The following is a 22239-nucleotide window of genomic DNA, read 5'->3' as shown; positions in this document are numbered from 1 at the left end:
GCGGTCTCTGGCCCCCCCTCAATATTGTGCACTCACTTCCTTTTTCTGATCAGGAGGCTGGCAGTAGAACACAGTAATTTTTGAGTTGGAACCTGAATCCAATACAGACTCTACACTTCAAAGCCTTGTTCATTTTCACAGATGGGATTTATAATGGGATCAAACTCAGTTGTGTTGAAAACTGACAATACAGAACCCCACCCCAGCTTGATTTTTGAACTTAAGACTGCCCTATCTTGGGTAGGAAAAATAAAAAATCCATATCCTGCCAGCAGGGCCAGTGATGTTTTGGCTTTAATAGACACAATAGTAGCTGGGTACTATGAAATGCAACAACTTATTAGAAAATAAAAAGCATCCGCATTTCTCAGACTGTATGCTTTCCTGAACTGGAGCCTCTGTGTATATTATACGTTTGGATAGTGCCTAGCATACAATGACATTTATCCAAACACAAGTAATAATGCCGAAACCTGGGAAGTACCTTTTCAGCACAATAGGAACTGCAACAGATGGGTTTTTCCTCAGCCCGTCTATGATGTCGGCTGCTTTGTCAGCATATATCCTCTGCAGCGCCTTGCGGTGGATCACCTCCGACGTGCCACCCAGAGTGTTGTCCAGCCGGAATTTGGCTTGCTCCTCAGCAGACAAGCGGGAGAGTTTCTTTTGGATTGCCTCTAAGACTCTGATTGTTGCCAGGTTGGTCTCTAAGACAACATCCAGCTGAAAAGGAAGATGTGTTAGCCAATATTACTTTCCGGAAATAAAGGTCGGGTCTACACTACAGACCTATATTGGTGTAACTATGTCGCTCAGGGGTGTGAAAAATCCACACTGAGCAATGCAGTTACATCGACCTAACCCCCTGCGTAGACAGTGTCATGTCAACGGGACAGCTTCTCCCATCGACACAGCTATCATGTCTTGGGGAGGTGGATTAACTAAGCCAGGGGTCGGCAACCTACGGCACACAAGCCGATTTTGAGTGGCACACTGCTGTCCACTGAGGAGGAGGAGGAGGAGCCGGAATGCACCAGGCTGGGGGAAGAAGGGGGAGGAGGGAAGCTTGGCTGCTGCAGGACCAAGCTTCTACCTCCTGCTCCTGCAGGGGAGAGTGGTGCGGGGGAGTCCTGCCCCCCCCACTGCTCTCCCCTGCGGGGGCAGGAGGCAGAAGGTTGGTCCTGCGGCAGCCAAGCTCCCTCTCCCCTCCCGTTTCTTCCCACAACCTTCCGGCCCCTCCTCCTTCCCCCTCTCCCTTGGTAGGGAGAGGGGGAGCGAAGCAGAGCCGAGCACAGCGTGCTCGCTGCTCCGTAGAGCAGGCAGAGAGAGGTAGGGATGGGCCTTGGGGAAGGGGGTGGAACAGGGCATATCCCTCCCAGCCCCCTGCCATAAGCCGCTCAGGGCAGGGGGCTGGGAGCACCCCCACGAGCTGAGCACCCCAGCCCTCTGCCCTGCACCCCCCACACACCCTCCAGCCCTCTGCTCTGACCTCCCCTCAACACCCAGCCTTCTGCCCTGCACCTCCACACACACCCAGCCCTCTGCCCTGACCTCGAGTCCCCCCAACACCCAGCCTTCTGCCCTGCACCCCCCCCACACACCCCAGCCCTCTGCCCTGACCTCGAGTCACCCCGCTCAGCCCGCTGCAGGCCTAGGTGAACAGAACCCCAGGCTGGAAGCGGGCTGAGCAGGCTGGTGGCATAAGATCAGCATTTTAATTTAATTTTAAAGGAAGCTTCTTAAACATTCTGAACACCTTGTTTACTTTACATACAACAATAGTTTAGTTATATAATATAGACTTATAGAGAGAGACCTTCTAAAAAACGTTAACATGTATTACCGGCACGCGAAACCTTAAATTAAAGTGAATAAATGAAGACTTGGCACACCACTTCTGAAAGGTTGCCTACCCCTGAACTAAGCTGATGGGAGAAGCTCTCCCGTTGGCATAGGAGTTTCTTCACTTAAGCACTGCATCAGCACAGCTGCAGTGTTTTAAGTGTCCACTTACCCGAACATTTAAGTGAACCAAAACAAGAACTTAATAATTCTGTAATGCTGTGCACATAAAACGAGAGGCACTTGAGAAATGGTTTAATATTTCCACATTTGGTTGTTCTAATCTACTTATATTTCATCTGCTTCCTATACAGTATTGCATCTTTTCACAAAAAAGTTACAGGCTACCAAAATGCTTCCTTCAGGAAGTAAGATTTTCCATAGGTGGGAGGTACACAATTGACAGCATTACTACAAAAGGAGGTGATAAATCTTAGCATAGGCAAATAATTGCTGTGCTGAGTTCCATTTGGAGTGTCAATCATTTAAGACTCTGTGAATGTCATTCTTCAGATTTTTAACAGAAATATATTTTCAGCCTCTATGTACTAAGAAAAGGAAGCATCAATTATGCACCTGCCATTGAACAGTTTCATTTGGAATGACCTAAAGAGAAGAGAAAGAAAGCTGTGCCAAAGCTACCGACCACGATAAAGTCAATGGGTTGGAGGGGAAGGAGTTGGTGATCAGAAGCAGTTACTTGGATTTTGATTCTTGTATTCACAGAGGTTGAACAGTCCTTAGGTAGAAGCATAACCATGTCCACCAAAGGCAGGACAAATAGTAATGGGCTTAATCTGCAGCAAGGGAGATTTAGATTAGATATTAGGAAAACTTTCTAACTATAAGGGTAGTTAAGCACTGGAATAGGCTTCCAAGGAAGACTGAACTCCCCATCATTGTTTTTAAGAACAGGTTGGACAAACTTTTGTCAGGGATGGTCCAGGTTTACTTGGTCCAACTCAGTGCAGGGGGCTAGACTTGATGACTTCTTGAGGTCATTTCCAGCCCTACATTTTTAGGATTCTATGATCGTATAACCATGTGAGACATGGGTCACCCAGAAAAAACAATTCCAGGCATCAGTATTTAAGCAGTATTATACCATATAGCTAACAAGTTCATAGAATCCCAGGCTTTCCAAGAAATGATTTTGGAAGAATTTTACCTCAAAACGCTCGTCCTCACATCTGTAGATGTGTTCTTCGTATTGTGTCTTCTTGGAGCTAACGAAGGTAGAATCCTCAGACCAGGAAGGGAAGGAGACCCAAGTATCATTCAAAACCTTAGGTGAAGGAGAAAAGCAGAAGACTGATGGATCTTTTCTCTGAGCCATCAGAGAAGCAGACACCCAAATTTATATCATCACATGTTCCTCTGACAAGGAATCTCAGATTCCCAACATCCATTGTCTCTTTTCCTTGGTGAACATTCTCTCCTGTACATACCACAGGATCCCTTATAGCCAAAACTCAACCTTCTGGGCATGCTGCAAAAGCCATTGATTTGACACTGTCTGGGGGAAAGCTAGACGTTTTTCTCCTAGGGAAGTCAAAGAGAAGGGTAAAAAGTTTTTCTGCTGCTTTGGATTTATTGGCTGGCGGAGTTAAATCTGTTCTGTGAATATGAGTGTTTAATGATACTAGGTTATTGTAAGCATAAGATGCCTATGGCTTTTTGTAGGGACTTTTTATTCAAATATAGATATAAGCCTAGTCAGGTGCTTAAATCCATTCCCTGGCAGCTTGGCCTCATTCTCAAAGGTCCTGAGCAACTGAACTTTGACCGACTTCAGTGGGAACTGGGGTTTCTCAGAACCTCTGAAAAAAGAGGCCAAGGTGCCAAAACACAGATTGGGAGACCAATTTCAGCTAAGTACATTTGAAAACTTTGGCCCGTTTTCACAGACCGTTAAGTGTGAGAGGCTGAATCACTGAACTCCTGCCAGGCAGGGTTTGTTATAGTACCACGTAAGTCATCCTTTAGAGATGGTTTTCAAATGATGCAATTGGTTTTCACTACGTTATTACTTCCATTTGCAGGTAACTGGTCAGCTACATCCTGCCTTTTTTTCCTCCATGGCATCATGAACAAAGCCCTGCCTATCCCCTCAAATGGAATCTTGTGTCAACGTTTATGGTGGCAAAGACTTTCACAGCCATCTAGGCAAGACATTTAGCTATGCTCTGGGGTTCCCCTCTTCTCCAGCGAATCCTCATAATCTCACTTATAGACCACTGGCAATTTAACTGACCTCCTGTAAAAGTCCCTATCCCACCCCCATCAGAACCACTAGCCTTCCTCAGCTGATAGGTAAACAGTACTACCCAGCACCATTCCTGCATTGATTTAAAAAAGGTCACTACAGAGCACAGCAAGGACTGGGCACACTCCCTGACTCTGCAGCATCTCCTGCCAGTAGACCAGAAAATGAAAGTTTGGTTGTTGATCAGTGAAGTCTCTATAAACTGAACAGATTCTTTTTAAATTATGTATTCTCAGACTCCCATAAAGTTTTTCTGGTGTACATACACACCACAACTGAAACTAAGGAAAACTTTATGGAATTCTCAGAACACACAATTTGTGAGGAATCTGTTCGTGTGTTCTCTCTCTCTCACACACACACACACACAGCTGGTAGCAGCACTACAACTGAATGAGGCAGGGGTTCTGCAGAAAAAATAGTATGTGATGATGAAATTAAAGACTATCATAAAGCATATGCACATGGGAGCAAATTAAGGTTACACTGGCAAGCCTTAGCATTTCCTAACTTCTGAGTGCTTGACTTTACAACTTTTCAGCATACTAGAGTTATGCAGTCAACTCCCCTTATTGGTCCTTTCTACCAACTACCACTCCAGTCCTAGCAGACTGGAAATGAGCTTCCCCAAGCATGCAATTCCTTTGGCTAGAGTGCCTTACCTCTTTACATAGCGGAGTCCGCCCGGTGCACTTGGGCTGCTGGTAACTCTTGGGCAAGGCTCGGTAGCTGGAGCCCAGTCTCTTACAAGAGGCATAGTCTATCTCCATGGCAATCCCCTCTGTAGCCCGTTCTTTTGGAAATGTCTCCATGTGAACAGACTCTTTGTAACCCAGAAAGTTTTTAAACCAAGTGAACAGTTCTGGGAATTTCCTAAGGGAAAAGAAACATACAAGAAAGTCTTGAAAACTGTAGAAACTTAGAAATCAAATACCAGTGCTCTAAGCTATTGGGGTCAGAACTGCCACTTGAGAGAGTCAGTCCAAGACGGCCCTTGGAAGTCACATCTGAGGACAGAAGACTCTTGGCCACTCAATTCCAGTTTGCGGTGGCCTGGTAAGGGGATGCCAGTGTAAAAAGTCATTCTGCTTTTCTTTGGATTGCTCCTGCCTCTATTCATCTTGAAGGCTTTTTTTTTTTTTTTTTTTTTTTTTTTTGGGTGGCAAATGCCTTCCCATCTGGGAGCCTGTTGCCATGATGTCTGAGATCAAACACTTTTCTTCTGCCTCATCCTCACTCATCTCAAAGGCTGTGTTCATATGAGGAACTGGGTCTGCAGCTTCTCCCAGAGCAGGCAAGACTTGCCAGGAGCACTCTGACAACATTTTCAAACTGAAATCTCTGACCATTTAGGTTAGATATGAAAGCCAGTTGGCTGGTTTCTCACCCATCTGGGCACTCAGCCTGAAAACAGATCATTACTTTCCTGACTGGAAAGGGGTAAAGAAGTTGAACATGGATTCTCAGACTCCACTGAAGAAAAATTCCACCTTTGAAGAGTGAGCCTCACACCACCAAAGATTCAGTTGGTGTTGCACAATTAGGTGGAAGATTTAGAAAATACAAGCTGACATGCAAGCACATAGATGTTGGTAACTGAAGTGGATTCTGCTTGTGAAAAAATCATCTTACTCTCTGAAGACTTTATTAGAAACTAAAAGTGAATAATCACAGTTACAACATAACTGGCATCATAGAAACTTGGTGGGATAATTCACATGACTGGACCATTGGTATAGAAAGATAAGCTTGTTCAGAAAGGACAAGCAGGGGGAAAAACGGAGAAGGGGTTGCCTTGTATATTAAAGATGTGTGCACTTGCACTGAGGATGAGATAGAAGTGAGAGGCAAACCTGTTGAAAATCTCTGGGTAAGGATAAAAGGGGTAAGAAAAATAAGGGTGATGTTATGGTAGGTGTCCACTATAGACCACCAAACCAGGAAAAATAGGTGGATAAGCCTTTTTCTTTTCTTTTCTTTTTTAACAACTAATAAAATTATCCAAAACACAAGACTTGGTAGTGATGGTGGACTTCAACTACCCAACCACCTGTTGAGAAAATAATGCAGCAGGGCACAGATTATCCAACAAGTTCTTGGAATGCACTGGAGACAACTTTTTATTACAGATGGTGGAGAAAGTGACTAGAGGAGAGGCTATTCTAGATTTAAGTCTAAGAGAGGAACTGATTGAGAATTTGAAGGTGGAATGCAGCTTGGGTGAAAGTGATAATGAAACAAGAGTTTGTGACAATGGACTTCAAGAAGGCAGACTTTAGAAAACTCACAGAACTGGTAGGTAAGATCCTGTGGGAAGCAAGTCTCATGGAGTTCAGGAGAACTGGCAGTTTTTTTTTTAAAGAGACCTTATAAGGGTACAAGAGCAAACTATACCAGTGAATAGGAAAGGATGGATGTATGGTAAGAGACCACCCTGGCTTAACCAGGAGATCTTCAACATACTGAAACTCAAAACAAAGCATGCAGAAAGTAAAAACTAAGTCAAATTACAAAGGATGAATATAAAAAAAAACACCTCACACAAGCACATAGGGACAAAATTAGAAAGGCCAAGGCACAAAACAAGATTAAACTAGCTAGAGGCATGAAGAGTAACAAGAAAACATTTTACAAATGTGTTAGAAGCAAGAGGAAGACCAAGAACAGGCACATTAACTTAATGAGGAGGGAAATACACTAATAGAAAACACAGCAATGGCTGAAGTGTTAAATGCCTTTTTCATTTTAGTTATCACCAGAAAAGTTAGCAGTGCTTGGACAACTAACACAATGAACGTCAGTATAAATGGGCGAGGATCTGAGGCTAAAATAGGAAAAGAAAAATTTAGAATTACTTAGACAAGTTAGAGGTCCTCAAGTGACCAGGGCCTGATGAAATACATCCTAGAATACTTAAGGAACTGGCTGAAGAGATCTCTGAGCCATTAGTGATTATCCATGAGAACTCATGGAGGACAGGTGAGATCCCAGAGGGCTCAAAAAGGGCAAATATAGTAACTATCTGTAAAAAGTGGAATAAGGACAATCCAAGGAATTACAGACAAGTCATCTTAACATCTGTCCCCAGAAAGATAATGGAGCAAATCAAACAATCAATTTGTAAGTACCTAGAAGAAAAGAAGGTAATAAGTAACAGTCAACATGGATTTGTCAAGAACAAATCATGTCAGACACACTTAATATCCTCCTTTGACAGGGTAACAAGCCTTGTGGAGGGGGGGAGGGGAGGAGGGAAAGCAGTAGATGTGATGTAACTTGACTTTAGTAAAGCTTTTCATACTGTCACACATGACCTTCTCATAAACACACTAGGGAAACACAGCTTAGATAAACCTAGTAAAAGGTGGGTGCACAACTGGTTGGAAAAGCATACTCAGAGAGTACTCCTTCCTAAGCAGTCCTTTCCCATTTTATATTTGTGCAATTGATTATTTCTTCCAAAGCGTAGTACTTTGCATTTGTTTTTATTAAATTTCATCCTGTTTATTTCTAACCACTTCTCCAGTTTGTCAAGATCATTTTGAAGTCTAATCCTGTCCTCAAAAAAGCTCGCAACCTCTCCCAGTTGGTATCTTCCACAAACTTTATAGGTGTGCACTCTCTGCCATTCACCAAATCATTTATGAAGATACTGAATAGAACCGGATCCAGGACAGATACCTGTGGGACCTCTCTCAATATCTCTTGCAGCTTGATTGTGAACCATTGATAACAAGACTGGGGACTGAACTAGATGGGTATGTTCTGTATCATAAAGTTAGGACAAAATTACTATATTTACTGGGAGAAATATTTCACAATCGCAAAGCAAGAGGCTGCTAGGACACCATTGTTTGACCTTCTGAAGAGGCTCCCAGTAATAACAGCACCACTTCTGCCCTCCTCTCTGCTGCCATTTCATTCCTTGGAGTCTCTAGGAAGCCACAAAGCTGCCTCTTTCAGGCATTTCACCAGGAAGGGAAAAGGGCAGTCATCAAATCAGGTGACAGTGTGCAAGAAAAAACAGAATAAGAATGGCTGTTCTTTTGCTTCGATGAAGGACAGCCAAAAAGAAGAATCTAAAATCTAATGCACTTTGAATTTATAAAATACTTATAAAGGATCTCGAAGTACAATTAGTGTTCCTTTTATCTTATAGGCCTGCTAATAGCATGTGGCACCTTGCAACCTACATTCATAATACAAAGTGTTCAGGCAGGGCTGGAGGTGACACGAACCTCAGAGGTGACACATTTGGATCTCAGAGGTGAACTGGTATTAGCTCACTGTTGTAAGGGCAACTCCCTACCAGTTATTTTGTGAAAAGAACTAACCAAGCAGCAGGGCACACAGATAAACTAGTCAACACTAATGTTCCATCTCTGGTGTACACCCTTTGTGCTGCAGGTAGCTCAGGAAATCAGATGCCCAGTCAAACTATTGAAGCTTTGGAATGCTGGGCAACAGAACCAATTGAATGTTCTCTTTCTTTAAATGGCCTTGCAAGTCAGCATTTCCTTCCCAGCACCCAAACAAAAACAGACTAGATCCAATATCACCACCCACCTCCAAGCTCTGACCGCACACAGAAATGGATTTGCCCATCCTCCACTTACCCCAAGAATGGAGAAACTAGCTGCACAAGCTCAGCCCGGGAGATCACCTCTTGATTAAAAATAACCAGGCAGCGAAGAAAATTTTCATACGCCTCCGTGCTACGCAGAGCCTTGCGGACCTTACATATATATAGAAGGAAGAAAACAGTCAATACAGAGTTCAGAATGAGTGCAACCTAGACTCAATACTGTGCTCTTAGGTGCTATCCTGAACAGAGGAGGTTACTCACATAGCCAGAATCAGACAGACACTCTCTTTTAGACTTGGGAGTTTTATGCAATTGCATTTAAATACATTTCCCCTGCCCATGCACTACTACTGTGAACAGGTAAGGTATAAGAACCTTTGTAGAATAGAACAGAACATAAGTTAAACTGGGTCTCTGGTTCTCACTTGCGCAGACCATGAGGCAAGAATGACGGCTGATCCAAGGATGCCATTCTCCTAGTGAAAAGCAACAGACGGTCCTGTGGCACCTTTGAGACTAACAGCTTTCGTGGGTAAGAACCTCACTTCTTCAGATTCTCCTAGTGGACACCCTCCTACACTCCAAAGAGGTAAGCAATCAAGATGTTTGTGTCCACCCATAAGGAGAAGAGTAAAATATGGGACGACCATTGAGAAGAGTCTCAGTCAAAACTCAGAACACTGCAAGCAGGGACTACAACAGCTGTCTGCTGTTCTGTTTCTAGAAACAGATGCGTCACACAGGTAATCCTCTACCCACTAGGGCAAACTGCAAGTCCAGGCAACAGAACAATTCACTGGAGCCTAACAAATAGTAATCCATGCTACAATAGTTACAACTGACTATTCAGCTTGCATTATCACCACAAAGTGGTGTTTGTAACCCTCCTCTTCTCAGTCAGACACAGCTGAATCAGATTCTTTAGAACACCATTACCTTCCCACATGAAAACTATTTGCATCTACACATCAAATAGAGCAGTAGCATCATCAGGTTATTCATCGTTGTGATTCAGACTCTACTGCAAAGATTTCTTCATTTACTCAGGTTAACACCTCAGTGTTTTCCAAGCAACATATGGGCTTTTGGTTACCACTACCTGGCCTGAAAACTGTGCCATGTCCCAGGGACCAGGATGGTGTCACTAGCACATGGATATATAGTTAAAGTGACCATTTACCTGGGGTTACATGCTCCATGCAATGGAGGAGAGAGAAAATTGTGGACACATCAGGGAAGAGGACAAGGGACGACTTGGAGACATCCCATACTGCCTATCTGCCTCAGTCTAGTCTGTGTGGCCAGGAGATGTGGCAAGAAATAGGTAACAACTGCACAACATGGTATGTTACCACTCGAGAAAATGTAGCTTACAATGCGACCGACTCATTTAAGCCAAGTTCCCTCACTTCATGCAGTTGGACAGGGGAAGGAAATGGAAAGAGTGACAGTGCCAACACAACAAGGTAGGCCAGTCATGTCACTAGTAGCATAGGGGGCCTGGAGTGATAGGAGATAAATGTGAACTATGAACAAAGATGCCTTTTCTTGCAGATTTTTGTCTTCCATGAGAATTGGCAGTCACAACCCCTGACAGTTAGGCTCTGCTGCCAACTCTGCCTACCCAGAGGGGACAAAACTGTGGATCAAAGGCAGCTGAAGAGCCAGAGACGGACTTTACGGGCAGGGACATGCACAGAATTTTTAAAAATGAATATATATCAGATGTAAAGACCAGCTGATGGCACACCTAGTTAAAAGATGACAGAAATCTCATTCTGGAGAGAACGCCACAGACTTTGCTGTGTATATTCACATTGGAAAACCAATTTGCTCTGAGCATGAATCAGATGTGCAAAACTGTCTATTCAGAATTTCATCACTCACCTTCTCAAAGAACAGAGATTCTGTCCCCACCCCATGTTTGCTGGCTTCTGCCAATGACTGGTCCTTTAAACCAAGCAGCTTTGGTTTCTTCTGCAAAAAGCAAAAGTAAAACCATAAAAGAGGGATTAAAATATGCAATCACAATGTTTTGCACATCTATCATGCCAGGGCATGTGTTTCAACTTCCCTGACACCCCATGTACAGTACACCGTTGCTATAATGCCCTTCATTATAACGAACCTTGGGCTATCACGAACCTGGTTCCTGGAGCCTAAGTACAGTACAATACTGTACTGTGTTTAAAAAAAAAAAACAACAACAACAACATTTTGCACATGCCTGCACAATTTGTATCCAGCCTCATATGTTGAGCCCAAGGGCAGAAACTAAGGAGTGGACCCCTACCCCATCTCCCCTCTCCCGCAGCTGAAATCCAGAGTCGCAGCCTCACCACTCGGGGCTGAAAGCCCGGAGCCCCAGCCCCCCATTCGTTTTGATGGTCTTTTTGCTATAACAAACCCCTGCTAACGAACAAAAGGCTTGGATCTTAACAGGTTTGTTATAGCGAGAATGTACTATACTTTCAAATAGAGCAGTCAACATCAAGTTTTTAGGAGGAGAATTATATTTGAGTTTCTACTGGTACCCCAAAATTAAAATATTTACTTTGCTTCCCTCTTTGTTTCCCCTGGACTTTGCATAATTGCTTTCCCCACATTCCTATTTGATGGGCGGGGAGGCTTTATTTTTCACTAACAGCAAAACTTCAAATAATGTTTAATCATCAAGTCACTTGCAACAGTCATTGCACAGAATACACCTCAATATATTAGTTCTGTACTTAACAACAATGAAGACAAACTCCTTTTGATTTCTGCCAGAATCTCTCCCACCTACTCCAATCTTGCACCTCCCCATAGTTTCTGCATTTCTTTGCTCTCTTCTTTTATTTGTTCCCAGGGTCTTCAAGGATCCCTCCCTCCCACAGATGCACATCTCATTCTCAGAGGATTGCTGGAAGCTGACCGTTATTGTTATTTGCTCTGTCATTCTGGAGGCAAGGGGGATTAAATTACTAGAGAGATGGGTGCTGTTCCTTTCCTTTACAAAGCAAAATGCAGAGGTCTGGGATCACTGGAGAAATTTGCCATTTCTGTTTCATTGCAAAGCCTTATCCACCCAGAAACTCTGGTAGCTTGTAAAGGCAAGGTCTGGCTAACAGAACACAGACTCATCAGAACTCTCAAATTACCTTTATCATGGGAAGAATAGACAAGAGTCCAATGTACCTGCACTGAGTTTTGATTTGATGCAACCCCTGCGATACACGGTTACTAGTCCCCTTTATTACTTCCCCCAAATGCCTTGAGAACAGCATTGCAAGCTTTTTAGACAACCTGTCACTTGGTCAAATTTACTGAGGCTTCCCCCTATCTACTCCCTCCAAATGCTGCTTTATTAAATAAAACAATATAATCAATAAACATATCCCTGTGTATTCTCTAGCAACATAGGAAAAGAAACCAAGCACTGTTCCTCTTTCTCCACTGGTAACTACTGCCACGCTCACACAGGCTGCATCTAAGTCTCTAGCCCTGTTTGTATGGATACTACTAAATCCTGCACTTAAAGGCAGACCTAAAAGGGTCTAACCAGAAGCCTGGGCAGGTCTCCTTCACCCTCAATCTAGTCATAACCTGGACTGTGAGCCTCAATATAAACAAGTACGTAAAGTGCATTATACTCTGTGCCCTCAATTTTCACTTATTACCATTACTTCCTTGAGAAAAGCTGTGAACTATGCATGTTCTTACCTTCACTGGTGGGGTTGCTCCAGTTCCTGAGTGCCGTCTGATTTGACAGCCATTTTGGTTGGGTCTTTGTTGCTTGTTGTTGAGCTGGGGTTTCTTGATTGTTCCACCATGGTCATTTCTTACCGACTCCACTTTCTCTGCAGTTGTCTTGCTTAACAGCTTATTTAAAAAAAAACCACAAGACTATTAGTGATGTGAGCTTCTGGTGCTGGGGCAAAGGTGCATGTGAAACCCTGTCACCTTAGCTCTAGCTGACCAGTGCATTTTACAGCAGTGATTATAGTCCTAGAACAGGTCTTTGAGGCACAGGAGTCACATTTAAAGATTTGTCAGAGGCTGTATTCCCTGCCCTCTTTTCCCCATGTGCAGTGAAAGACTGTTTGAAAACACATTTAGCAAACAGGAAAGCAGTGTACTTTTCTGAACTCAGTTTTCTTGCATAGCCAGCTTTCTACCAACTAATTAGTGGGGTTGAACTCACCACAGAGCTGTTAGCATCTGGCAGGAACTGCCCAAACTCAGAGAGTAAATCCTCCTGGTTCTTGAAGAGGCGCGCGACCTGTGCATACACCTCCTGCTCTGTCAAAGCTGGTGTGTAGTTACCACCTGCCTCCTTGGCATTCCGCTGCTCTTTCTGTCACAGGAACGGGGATGTGTGAGAGCAAAGGAAACAAGAACCATTACAGCTGCCTTTCCTAGTTTCTGCTTTTCTTTCTCTAGGGAACAATACTTAATGCAACTCAAAACATTCATCCCTGAGCTGAGTTTATGTTTGTTGCTCCTGTATTGCTAACTGGAAAATCAGCAACCGAAAGAAAAATTGAAGATGGTGGCTGGCAGCTCTTCTGAAAACAGAGTCATTCCAAATGCTCAGGGGACAAACATCAACTGACAGGGTACCAATGCCGGATAGCTTGTTCTCTCTCCTTCACATTACTATATGTAGATGCATTATATGCATCACCCCTCTATGTCCCAGGTTCATACATTTGCGTTTAAAAATACTGCCCACTATTTCAGATAATTGCAACTACAGACAAATGCTGATTTGGCACTGTTAAGTGATGCAAAGTTAAACTGGTTTGAAATACACAAGTTCCGCCCCCCACCCCCAGCTAATTGTTTACTACTTGAAATCCCCAAGTATGTCAATCTTCCGCATAGCCCCTTCAAATACACAATACAGGTGTAAGTTAATTTTCTATGGTAAGGCATGACACACATATTTATACATACTCAAAAGCACCTGCATGGGTAGTGCATGTATACAGTGTTCCACTAACCTGATATGTGTGGAGGATCTCCAAGAAGGCCTTATAGATGTCTGGTTGTCCCTGGAACCGATTCTTGATCTTGTTGACATAGTTGATGGCATGATTAAACTCAACCGGCTGATTGTTCTGCAGGGATGGTGTGGTTCCAAGAGAGATTGTCACAGGTGTATGAGGCTGCACAGGTGGAGAGCGCGGTGATGCATATGGAGGAATTGGGGGAGTCTGCTGGCTGGCTGGCGTATGTGCCTGCAATTGTGATGGCTGAGAAGAAAAGGGACACTTAGTTTTGTCTTAGAGATTTGCGTTGCAGTAGTTTATTTCATTCAGATCAAATCCTAGGAAGAGACAAGAAGTATTAGAACTCAACAAAATCAGTCGCACACAATAACTCAGCGGGGGGAGGAGATGTTCCCACAACTGATGCCAACAGCAAAGCATCATGCACGGGGTACCTCTGTGAGATGGAAGCTCTCAGTCTACCCAAGATACTTTGATTTGACCAATGGAGAGGCTGAGTAGGCTGGACATATCTTGATGATACTAATGCTCAGTGAAATAGCCCCACTCATATGTTTTAGCACTGGGATTTGTGGCATGCTCATTTCTTGGTGTACTTAACTCCACAGCTGGGAGTGTTACAGCAAATTTTTTTTTACACTGATGGAAATGGAAGAGGAACAAAACTAAGTGAACGTTGTCTATCTTCACAATAAGCAGCTCACCCACACAAGAAAATTTCCTAATGGTTGATCCTGGACGGAATTTTATTTTTATTTTCAAAAACGGATTCTGAATATTAATGGATGTACTGAATGAATACATATAACTAAAACAAAGGAAAACTAACTTAGGATGTGACAATCATCTAAAGAGCTGATACAAAGCACGCTTGGTAAAACAGAGAAAGACCTCACCTTTCAAGTAGTGAGGAAACATATTTTGATATTACAGAGCAACTCGATTTTAGCTGAGCCATTTTTGTCTCTTCATCTTTCAAGATAACAGGAACCAAACTGCATAGACTTAAATTGCTCCATGGTGGCTAGTTATTGTCTCCATTATGAAGATATCCTGTACTTCATAAAGCCAGGCAATTGCATCTGAAAATACTTTCCTTTTCCAATATTCAGTTAGAAGTCACAAAACTAACACTAACAAATATGAAAATGAATTTAGGATTTTAAAATTTGGTCGCTACCCTTTAGTAGGAGGCTCAATAAAATCACAGAGGGGTCTAGAGCCAACCTGGAGCTAGTAATTTTCAATGCAACTGAAAATACTTCACCCTCCACTGCCTTCCAATATGCATCAAAGATGTATTTTGGAGACTAAGATTGCCCTAAACCTCCCATTATAGGACCTTGTTTTCAGTTGCTTATAACTTTGCCAAACTAACTCTTCAAGCTCAAGTTTCTTATGCCTGGCATCTGCCTCAGGCTAAAGTTTCAGTATAAACAGTTCAGCTAGTTCTGAGAAGGAGATCAAGGAAAAGCATGTTTTGCCCATGCTAAAACAAATGCTTACAACAATTTCATTGAGACGCTCTAGGGCTTCCACGCTTTGGAGCAGGGACTTGAAATCTGAGATTTCTTAACTTTTGAATGCTTGACTTTCCAACCAACCTTAATGTTCTCTTCATGTATTTTGGGCGTGTCATTTTTATATAAAGGCAGAAGAGAACTACCATTAGTTCATCACTCTGAGGTTCTATTAATTGTCAGAGAATCCTGCTGCATGCTACCAGCGTTGGAGAAAGGAAAGGTTACGGTCATCTAGTCTGGCTTCCTGCATAACACAGGACATAGGATTTCACCAGTGATTCCTGCATTAAGTCCATAATTTCTGGTTGAGCTAGAGTGCATGTTTAGAAAGACACCCAAACTTGATTAAAAAGACTTCAAGAGAAGAAGAATCCACCATGTCCCAAGGCAAATTGTTCCAGTGGTTAATTACCCCAACTGTTACAATTCTACATGACAGATACAAAGGTGAGCGAGATGATATCTTTTACTGGACCACTTTCTGTTGATGGAAGGGACAAGCTTTCAAGCTTCATAGAGTTCTCTTCCTCAGGTCATATGAGAGAGCTCTGTGAAGCTGAAAAGCTTGTCCCTTCCACCAGGAGAAGTTGGTCCAATAAAAGATATTATTTCACCCATCTTGTTTCTCTCATATCTGGGGACCAACACAGCTACAACACTGCAAATAACAATGGAAAATTCTACATGGGAGTTTCATACAGCTGACAACCCTTCCATCAAGGTTTCTGTTTCTTAGCAGAAAACAAAAATAATGTAGGGGAATATCAAGAAGTCCTCGCTGTTCAATACTTATCTGATGCTTTATCAGGGCTCCATATCAAGTGCAGCTGAGCTAACTAAAAAAGGCACTTATTCTGGGCCTACCAGACCATCCTCAGATATTGGTCTCTACCACATTTTGCTAGAGACTCTGGGTATTTTTCTTCCCCCAAATAAAGTGTATAACGTTGGCTTGCATTTCCTTTGGTAGACTCCAATGGAAAGGTTTGAAATAATTTATTGATTTTGGATAGCAAATTCATTTTTTAATCAAAGCAATATTTCCTAACCAATTAGTGAGGTTTTTTTTGTTTTAAAGTACTAGCTTTTAAGAAAGGAAACTAAGCTGGAGCCAAAGAGACTATTTAGGCAAGGAGCACAAACTAGGGTTTTGAGATGCTCCAGTAACAAAAATAGAGTCACCACTTCATACCTGAATTTGCCTGCTCCAAAACTAAAATTAAAAAAAAGAGTTTCTGAAGTTTTGGACCAAATCCTCACTTCACATTCCATCTAAAATTTACTTTACATCCTAAGACTTCTCCAAAGTCAGTAATTTCCTGAACAATTCTGTCGAACCATTTATATTCACATATGGTCCTTTTCATTGTGCTGGCAGTTCAGTGACTGATTATTTTCACACTCATATCGTATCACCAGGCAATATGACCGCTCTCCAGAGATGGTCTCCATGAGTGATCATCCCATCATTCACATGCACACTCACAGCTACTGCTGCGGAGCCAAACTGGTACATGTTTACTGTAGTTTTCATGATGTGAAAAAGTTGCAAAAGTGATTTTACAGATATTTCAGTTTTTACATTTCCTTTGATGAAATGTTAAGCCTTTTGCAATCTTTAATTCCCTACCATTTCTAAAGAGGGACTAGGTGTTTCACTCTGCCTGTGGTATCCAAAGTCTCTCACCTTGCTGATTTTGGCAGGTGGTGGCTGTGGTGCAGGCTGTGCTGGGGTTGGGGTTGACTGTGCTGAAGGCTGGGATTGATGCTGAGGCTGCGGCTGTGGCTGCGGCTGGAGGCCATGTGTGGGGATCTGGTGAACCTGCCCTGGTGTTGTCACATTCACCATATCGTTAGTCTGCACCTCAATTTTGTAGCCAGGTGGCAAGAAGGTATTGAAGCCCATGATCAAGTCAGGGTGACCTTTGAAGAGCTGAGACACGCGGCTGATCACCCCTGGAGTGTCAATACTGAAAAGAAACAAGAAGATAGAAAGGTCACAGATCTTGCAAAGGGCTCTCATTGGCAAACCAGGAACCCCACACAACGGAACTTTACTTGCCACTCAAATTTTTATCTAGCCATCGTTAGCCTGCGACAAAGCCAGGAAACCAGACAAAACTGATTCTTACTCATGTATTATTTAACTTGACTGTAACGTAAGAGCAATTTTATTTGTCCAAATAACACTAACTCAATGTGATTTGGTCACAAGTCTGACCGCTCTGCAGCTACTGGCAAGCAGACAACCAAATGAATCAGCTGTAAGGACTGAACCTGTGAACTCCAACTCTCTAAGCAGAGATTTGGCACAAATGAAGGGACCTGCTTGGGCTCCAGAATGGAAAATACTGATCAACACTGCACTTCCCAGCACTTTCCAACCAGCAGCATGGATGGAGCAAACAGGAGGAAGAGGACTCTAGAGATTACCAAGAGATGGATAATCTCCAAAGTGGAAAGTGCTAACCATCTCTTGCCCACATCTCCCAAACACACATGCGCACGCACGCACACTCTCTGTCTAATATGAGGAAAGCAGAACATAAGTTGTTACCTTTGAGACTTAAATTCCTTCATTATGTCCAGGAAATCATTGTAGACCTGAGGCTGACTACCAAACTGCAGCTTCACCTGGTCAAGATAGGACAGCGCATCCTCCACCTGTGAGCAAAATAAAGGAGCTAAAAATATACCTCAGAGAAAAGTGGGTGACCACTCTTGCGCATGAACACACATTTGGAAAGGCACCTGCCTACAGTAAACCACTAAGAGTAAGCAATTAGGTAGCAGCCTGATCATAACATTGGCTAGTTTATAATCAGTGCTACCTGACCATTTGACACAGCCACATTCTATTGCTGGTATTTTTCTGTGATGATGCAATGTATGCATCAGCAGAAATAGTTCCAGTGAACACACTTCAAAGTAACCATTTCATCAGTGGCTGGGGTGATTGTTAGTAAAAACTCAGAGCTGGGCACGCATTATTTTTCCTACATTTTTTGTGGAAATTATTATTGAAGTCTAAAAATAAACATGGTGGGGGACTCTAGGAGGAAATTCCATGTATTAGTGCTGCCAGGTACACACTTGCATTTTTAACTCAAGAGCCAGACATTTCAATTTGGCTCATAAGGATTTGGAAACGCTAACTGTGGATGTTAACTCTGATGTATCTCAAACAGCAAGAATGCCATGTGGAAACTTAGTTTCTATTTATGAATGGTCCATATCCCTACGTCTGATTTTCAGGAGGTGCTGTCTGAGCAACCAGAGCCCTCAGTCAGAATTCTGGCTGCTTCTTATGTCTGAAAGTCAGGCTACAAATGAATATACCTCAGGAGCCATCCATCCCCCACTTTGCTCGTTACCAGATTGTCTGGAGGTATGAAAGCTCTAAATGCAATAGAAGCCTTCTGGAATAATATCTGAGACTGTCATGGAGTTGTTCCTGTTTTATTGTATGGGAAATACTGAAGTTAATTAAAAAGCTAATTAAAAGAGTTTTTAATCCATATTCATCTAAAGTCTGATCTTGAACCATCAGAGGTTTTGCCATTGATTTCAAAAGGAGCAGACTCTGGGAAAGTAGGTCCCCTGGAAAGTAAGCACTCTATTGCTCTGTTTACTGTTTTAAAATGTGGGAGCAACGAAAGACACTTCAATATGTTTTCCAAAAGAGAGGAGTAAGAAATAGACATAGAATCATATACATGTGTGCTTACTACAGCTGATCTGAATTTAACCACTTCAATGTGTTATTTTTGGTGGGGGAAGGGGGTTAAGGGAATTTATTGCAAACAGTGTAAGAACAGAGCCTTGCTCACTCCCAAGCATCTCCGCAACACCCACCCACGCAAAGCAACATTTTCAGGAAACATTCAGAAAAGCCTCTAGATGCTGTGGTAGTTTAACCCTTTCACATATGGGCTCTGCATCAGAGCTCCTTCGCCCACCTTCTTTCCTCCCCAAACCTGTTGATTAGAATTCCAGATTTCATTATTTTGCTACAGCATTTGAAAAGAAAATGCATTAACGGAGGCAGGAGGGGGAGTCTTTGGCTTACACAGTCTAAATCCCCTTCTTCATACTGAAATATTAACAGTGTATAGGGCCAGCTTTCAAGTCATGAATTCCAGGCTTCTGTGGCTCATCAGGAAAGCTTTTAACAGGCAGTCCAACTGGCTCTTCTGGGAGACTGGAATTACATATGCAATAGCCAAGCGCCCCAGATTACCCCCAAACTTCTGGCACAAGCCTCAGAAACTGCTGCCTGCTCTGCAGCAGCATAACACAAACAGAAGTCGATAGCTTTTAAAGATTTTATTGAATGAATATACAGTACTTCAATACTTACTTTTGACATTCAATAAAATGTGATTTTTCCATTCATTTAGGCTGCTACAAAAACTGAAGCTCACCACAGAGTTTACCAGGTCACAGAAGTCAGGGGTTTTGCTGATGAACATTGGTACAGCACAGACTACATGGGACTCTGTATTACCTACACATAATGCTTATGCCAGACTCCTTGGGTTTGTTCTGAACACCATGCCAAAGGCCAAGTTCCAACTCCCACCAAGCCGTCCATATATCTAGCCTAACCCTCCTTCATTACAAAAACATTATTACAAAATCAGCAACTATTACCTGAGATATCTCATCCAGTTAGATCAGATACCTGTGCAGATGAAACTACCACCAATTAAGCAGATGCTGCCCTTCAAAACACCCATTTTACAGAATGATCAGTTGGAGCTTGGTGTTACCTTAAGCCTCTGGAACTGCTGCTGCCCCTGCACTGGTGCTGCTGGAGGGGTCGGGTGAGCATGACTCTGCACCACCTGGCTTCCATGAGGCTGCACTGGTGTAGTGTGATGATGTCCACTATGGACGGTCGCTATAGCAGGGCCATGACTGCCTGAGCTCTGTGGCACAGCCGACACCTGGGGAAAGAATATAAGAAAGCAGCTGGGGGTTAGAGCTTTATCTGCTCTTGGAAATTCCCTACTGGAAAAACTGTGTACACTAACAATTCATGCTTCAGTGCGGACATGGACTTACATAGCGCCTTTCATCAAGGCGCAACCCTCACAGTACTGAAATGCAACACTTCTGTGGTGAAACAACTGCTGCTTATTGTGAAGCTGGTTTAAAAGCAGCCTAGAGTCCTATCCATTCCTGAATGCACAGATGCTGCATGAATTTCATCTGGTGACTATCTGTAAAGTGGGTATAATAACCTTTATACAATTCCTTGAGCAGCTGTGCACTGTAGCTGTTTTGTACAATTTTGAATTGGCAGAATGTCACCAAGTCTGTACTTTCACCATAGCACCAAGACTAACAGCCTTATTCATTAAATGCATTTTGGGCTCTTTAACCATGACCTGCAAAAAAAAAAAAAAAAAAAAAAAAAGGCTGGTTTCTTTCATTTTCTCTGATTTACAGAGGTCTTGAAGATTCTTTTCAGAAGTACAAAAGGCGGGAACCCTCTCTGGGTTTATGATAGAAATTCAGGTCTGGTCCAGCCTGGAAAGCTCTCTAGTGACTGGAGAACTAGTGACGTGACACCACCACAAGAGCCTTGGGGGGTTTTCACCTTCCTCTGCAGCGTGTAAGTGTGGGTCACTTGCCAGTATTTTCTGGGTCTCTCTCACTTAAGCATTTCCCTGCCATCTTGGGGGCCACAGGCATCAGTGCACCTGGGTCCTTCCTAGTCTCTGCCCATGGCTCATAACGTTCTAGTCTCCTATGGGCTGCAATACTTTGGTCTCATTTCAGTTGTTGTGTTTAGTGTGCATGAGCTGGGTAGGGCTGGCGGCCTGTGAGATACAGAAGGTCAGACTAGATGATAAAGTGGTCCCTTCTGCCCTTAAACTCTGATTCTATGAGACAGAAACAAAACCAGAGTTTAACTCTACTACCACCTATTTAATGGCACAATGACGAACATTTTAGATAAAGAAAGCCTTTGTTAAAGATTCAACACCACAGCTCTTCAATTTAGGTGTTAGAACTCTCAATTAATATCCTTTGGACCCCCCAGAGATCCTCCAGCAAGAACCTGGGAAGACCCAAACTTGATGCTTATCTTTAGAAAAATCCAGAAAGACAAGCAGAACAAACTCTTTTGAACATGCACTTTTCAGCCTCCTTTATACATCATAAAGGAGCAAAAAGAGTTCAATTTAAAAATTCTTTAATGAATACTTAGCTTGAATTTTTTAAAAATTTGATTTAAAAGAATCCAGTTTTTTTAATAGAGCACCTGCTTCAAAACAAAACAAAAAACAAGCAAGGTTTTTTTGCTCCCCTATTCACATTTAGAAGACTTTTAAGAAGGCCTGAGAGCAACATCAAACTTACCTGGGCCAACTCTCCAGCCCTCTATCCCCATCTGCGAGTACATGCCTGCCTGCTATCTGCCTGCTGTTGCGGTTAGTAGTGAACATCCTTTTGGAGAGCCTGGGGTAGTGTGCGCACATGAGTTGGTCCCCAGGCCAGTGCATGAGATGGGAAGTGCAACTGACCAGCAACAAAACCAAGACAAGGATGATATATAGAGTGCTGGCAAAAACTAAAACACTGGGAAAAATAGAGGACAAATATTTCTCTCTAGTGTTTCATTTATAGAAATCTTACATTAGATTAAGAAGTACAAATTTTTCAGATGACGCAATGTTCAAATTGGCAGTGTTCCTTTAATAAGCACAAAAAGTCAGAAGCTCAAAGGGAAGAATGCCACCTAATCAATCACCCGCATCACTTCCCGCTGCACCTGGATTTTCCCTGGAAGTCTCCCATCCAAGTATTGATCCAATCCAGTCTTGCTGAGTTTATGAGCTGAAAAGACCACAGCAAAGGTTGACTGGCTGCAGGACAAACTATCCTACTTAAAAGGGGGGGGGAGGGGGGGGGGGAAAAAACACTTACTGGCCTACTTCTGACTAGGAGATAATTCAGAGATCAGGGTACCAGGGTCCCCAATTTAGGCCTTAACTCAACGAGGTACTTAAGCACATA

The 22239-nt window shown here is 42.9% G+C and overlaps 1 protein-coding gene across 3 annotated transcripts in view; it reads right to left on the bottom strand.

Annotated features, from left to right (window-relative positions):
* Window positions 1-22239, bottom strand: part of LOC128844050 (paired amphipathic helix protein Sin3a) — a 61176-nt gene that overhangs the window by 20121 nt on the left and 18816 nt on the right. For all 3 annotated transcript variants that reach the window (XM_054041362.1, XM_054041364.1, XM_054041363.1), the window contains exons 3-13: window positions 19983-20159; window positions 17768-17874; window positions 16898-17180; window positions 13679-13930; window positions 12877-13029; window positions 12396-12554; window positions 10581-10670; window positions 8725-8843; window positions 4771-4981; window positions 3011-3127; window positions 485-723 (exon numbers count right to left, since the gene is read on the bottom strand). In XM_054041362.1, the coding sequence (XP_053897337.1) occupies window positions 485-723; window positions 3011-3127; window positions 4771-4981; window positions 8725-8843; window positions 10581-10670; window positions 12396-12554; window positions 12877-13029; window positions 13679-13930; window positions 16898-17180; window positions 17768-17874; window positions 19983-20159 (1907 nt within the window). The remainder of the gene's footprint in view (window positions 1-484; window positions 724-3010; window positions 3128-4770; window positions 4982-8724; window positions 8844-10580; window positions 10671-12395; window positions 12555-12876; window positions 13030-13678; window positions 13931-16897; window positions 17181-17767; window positions 17875-19982; window positions 20160-22239) is intronic.

The sequence above is a fragment of the Malaclemys terrapin genome, chromosome 10 (assembly GCF_027887155.1).
Source record: "Malaclemys terrapin pileata isolate rMalTer1 chromosome 10, rMalTer1.hap1, whole genome shotgun sequence".
NCBI lineage: Eukaryota > Metazoa > Chordata > Testudines > Emydidae > Malaclemys > Malaclemys terrapin.
This window is presented reverse-complemented; position numbering and strand designations above follow the sequence as displayed.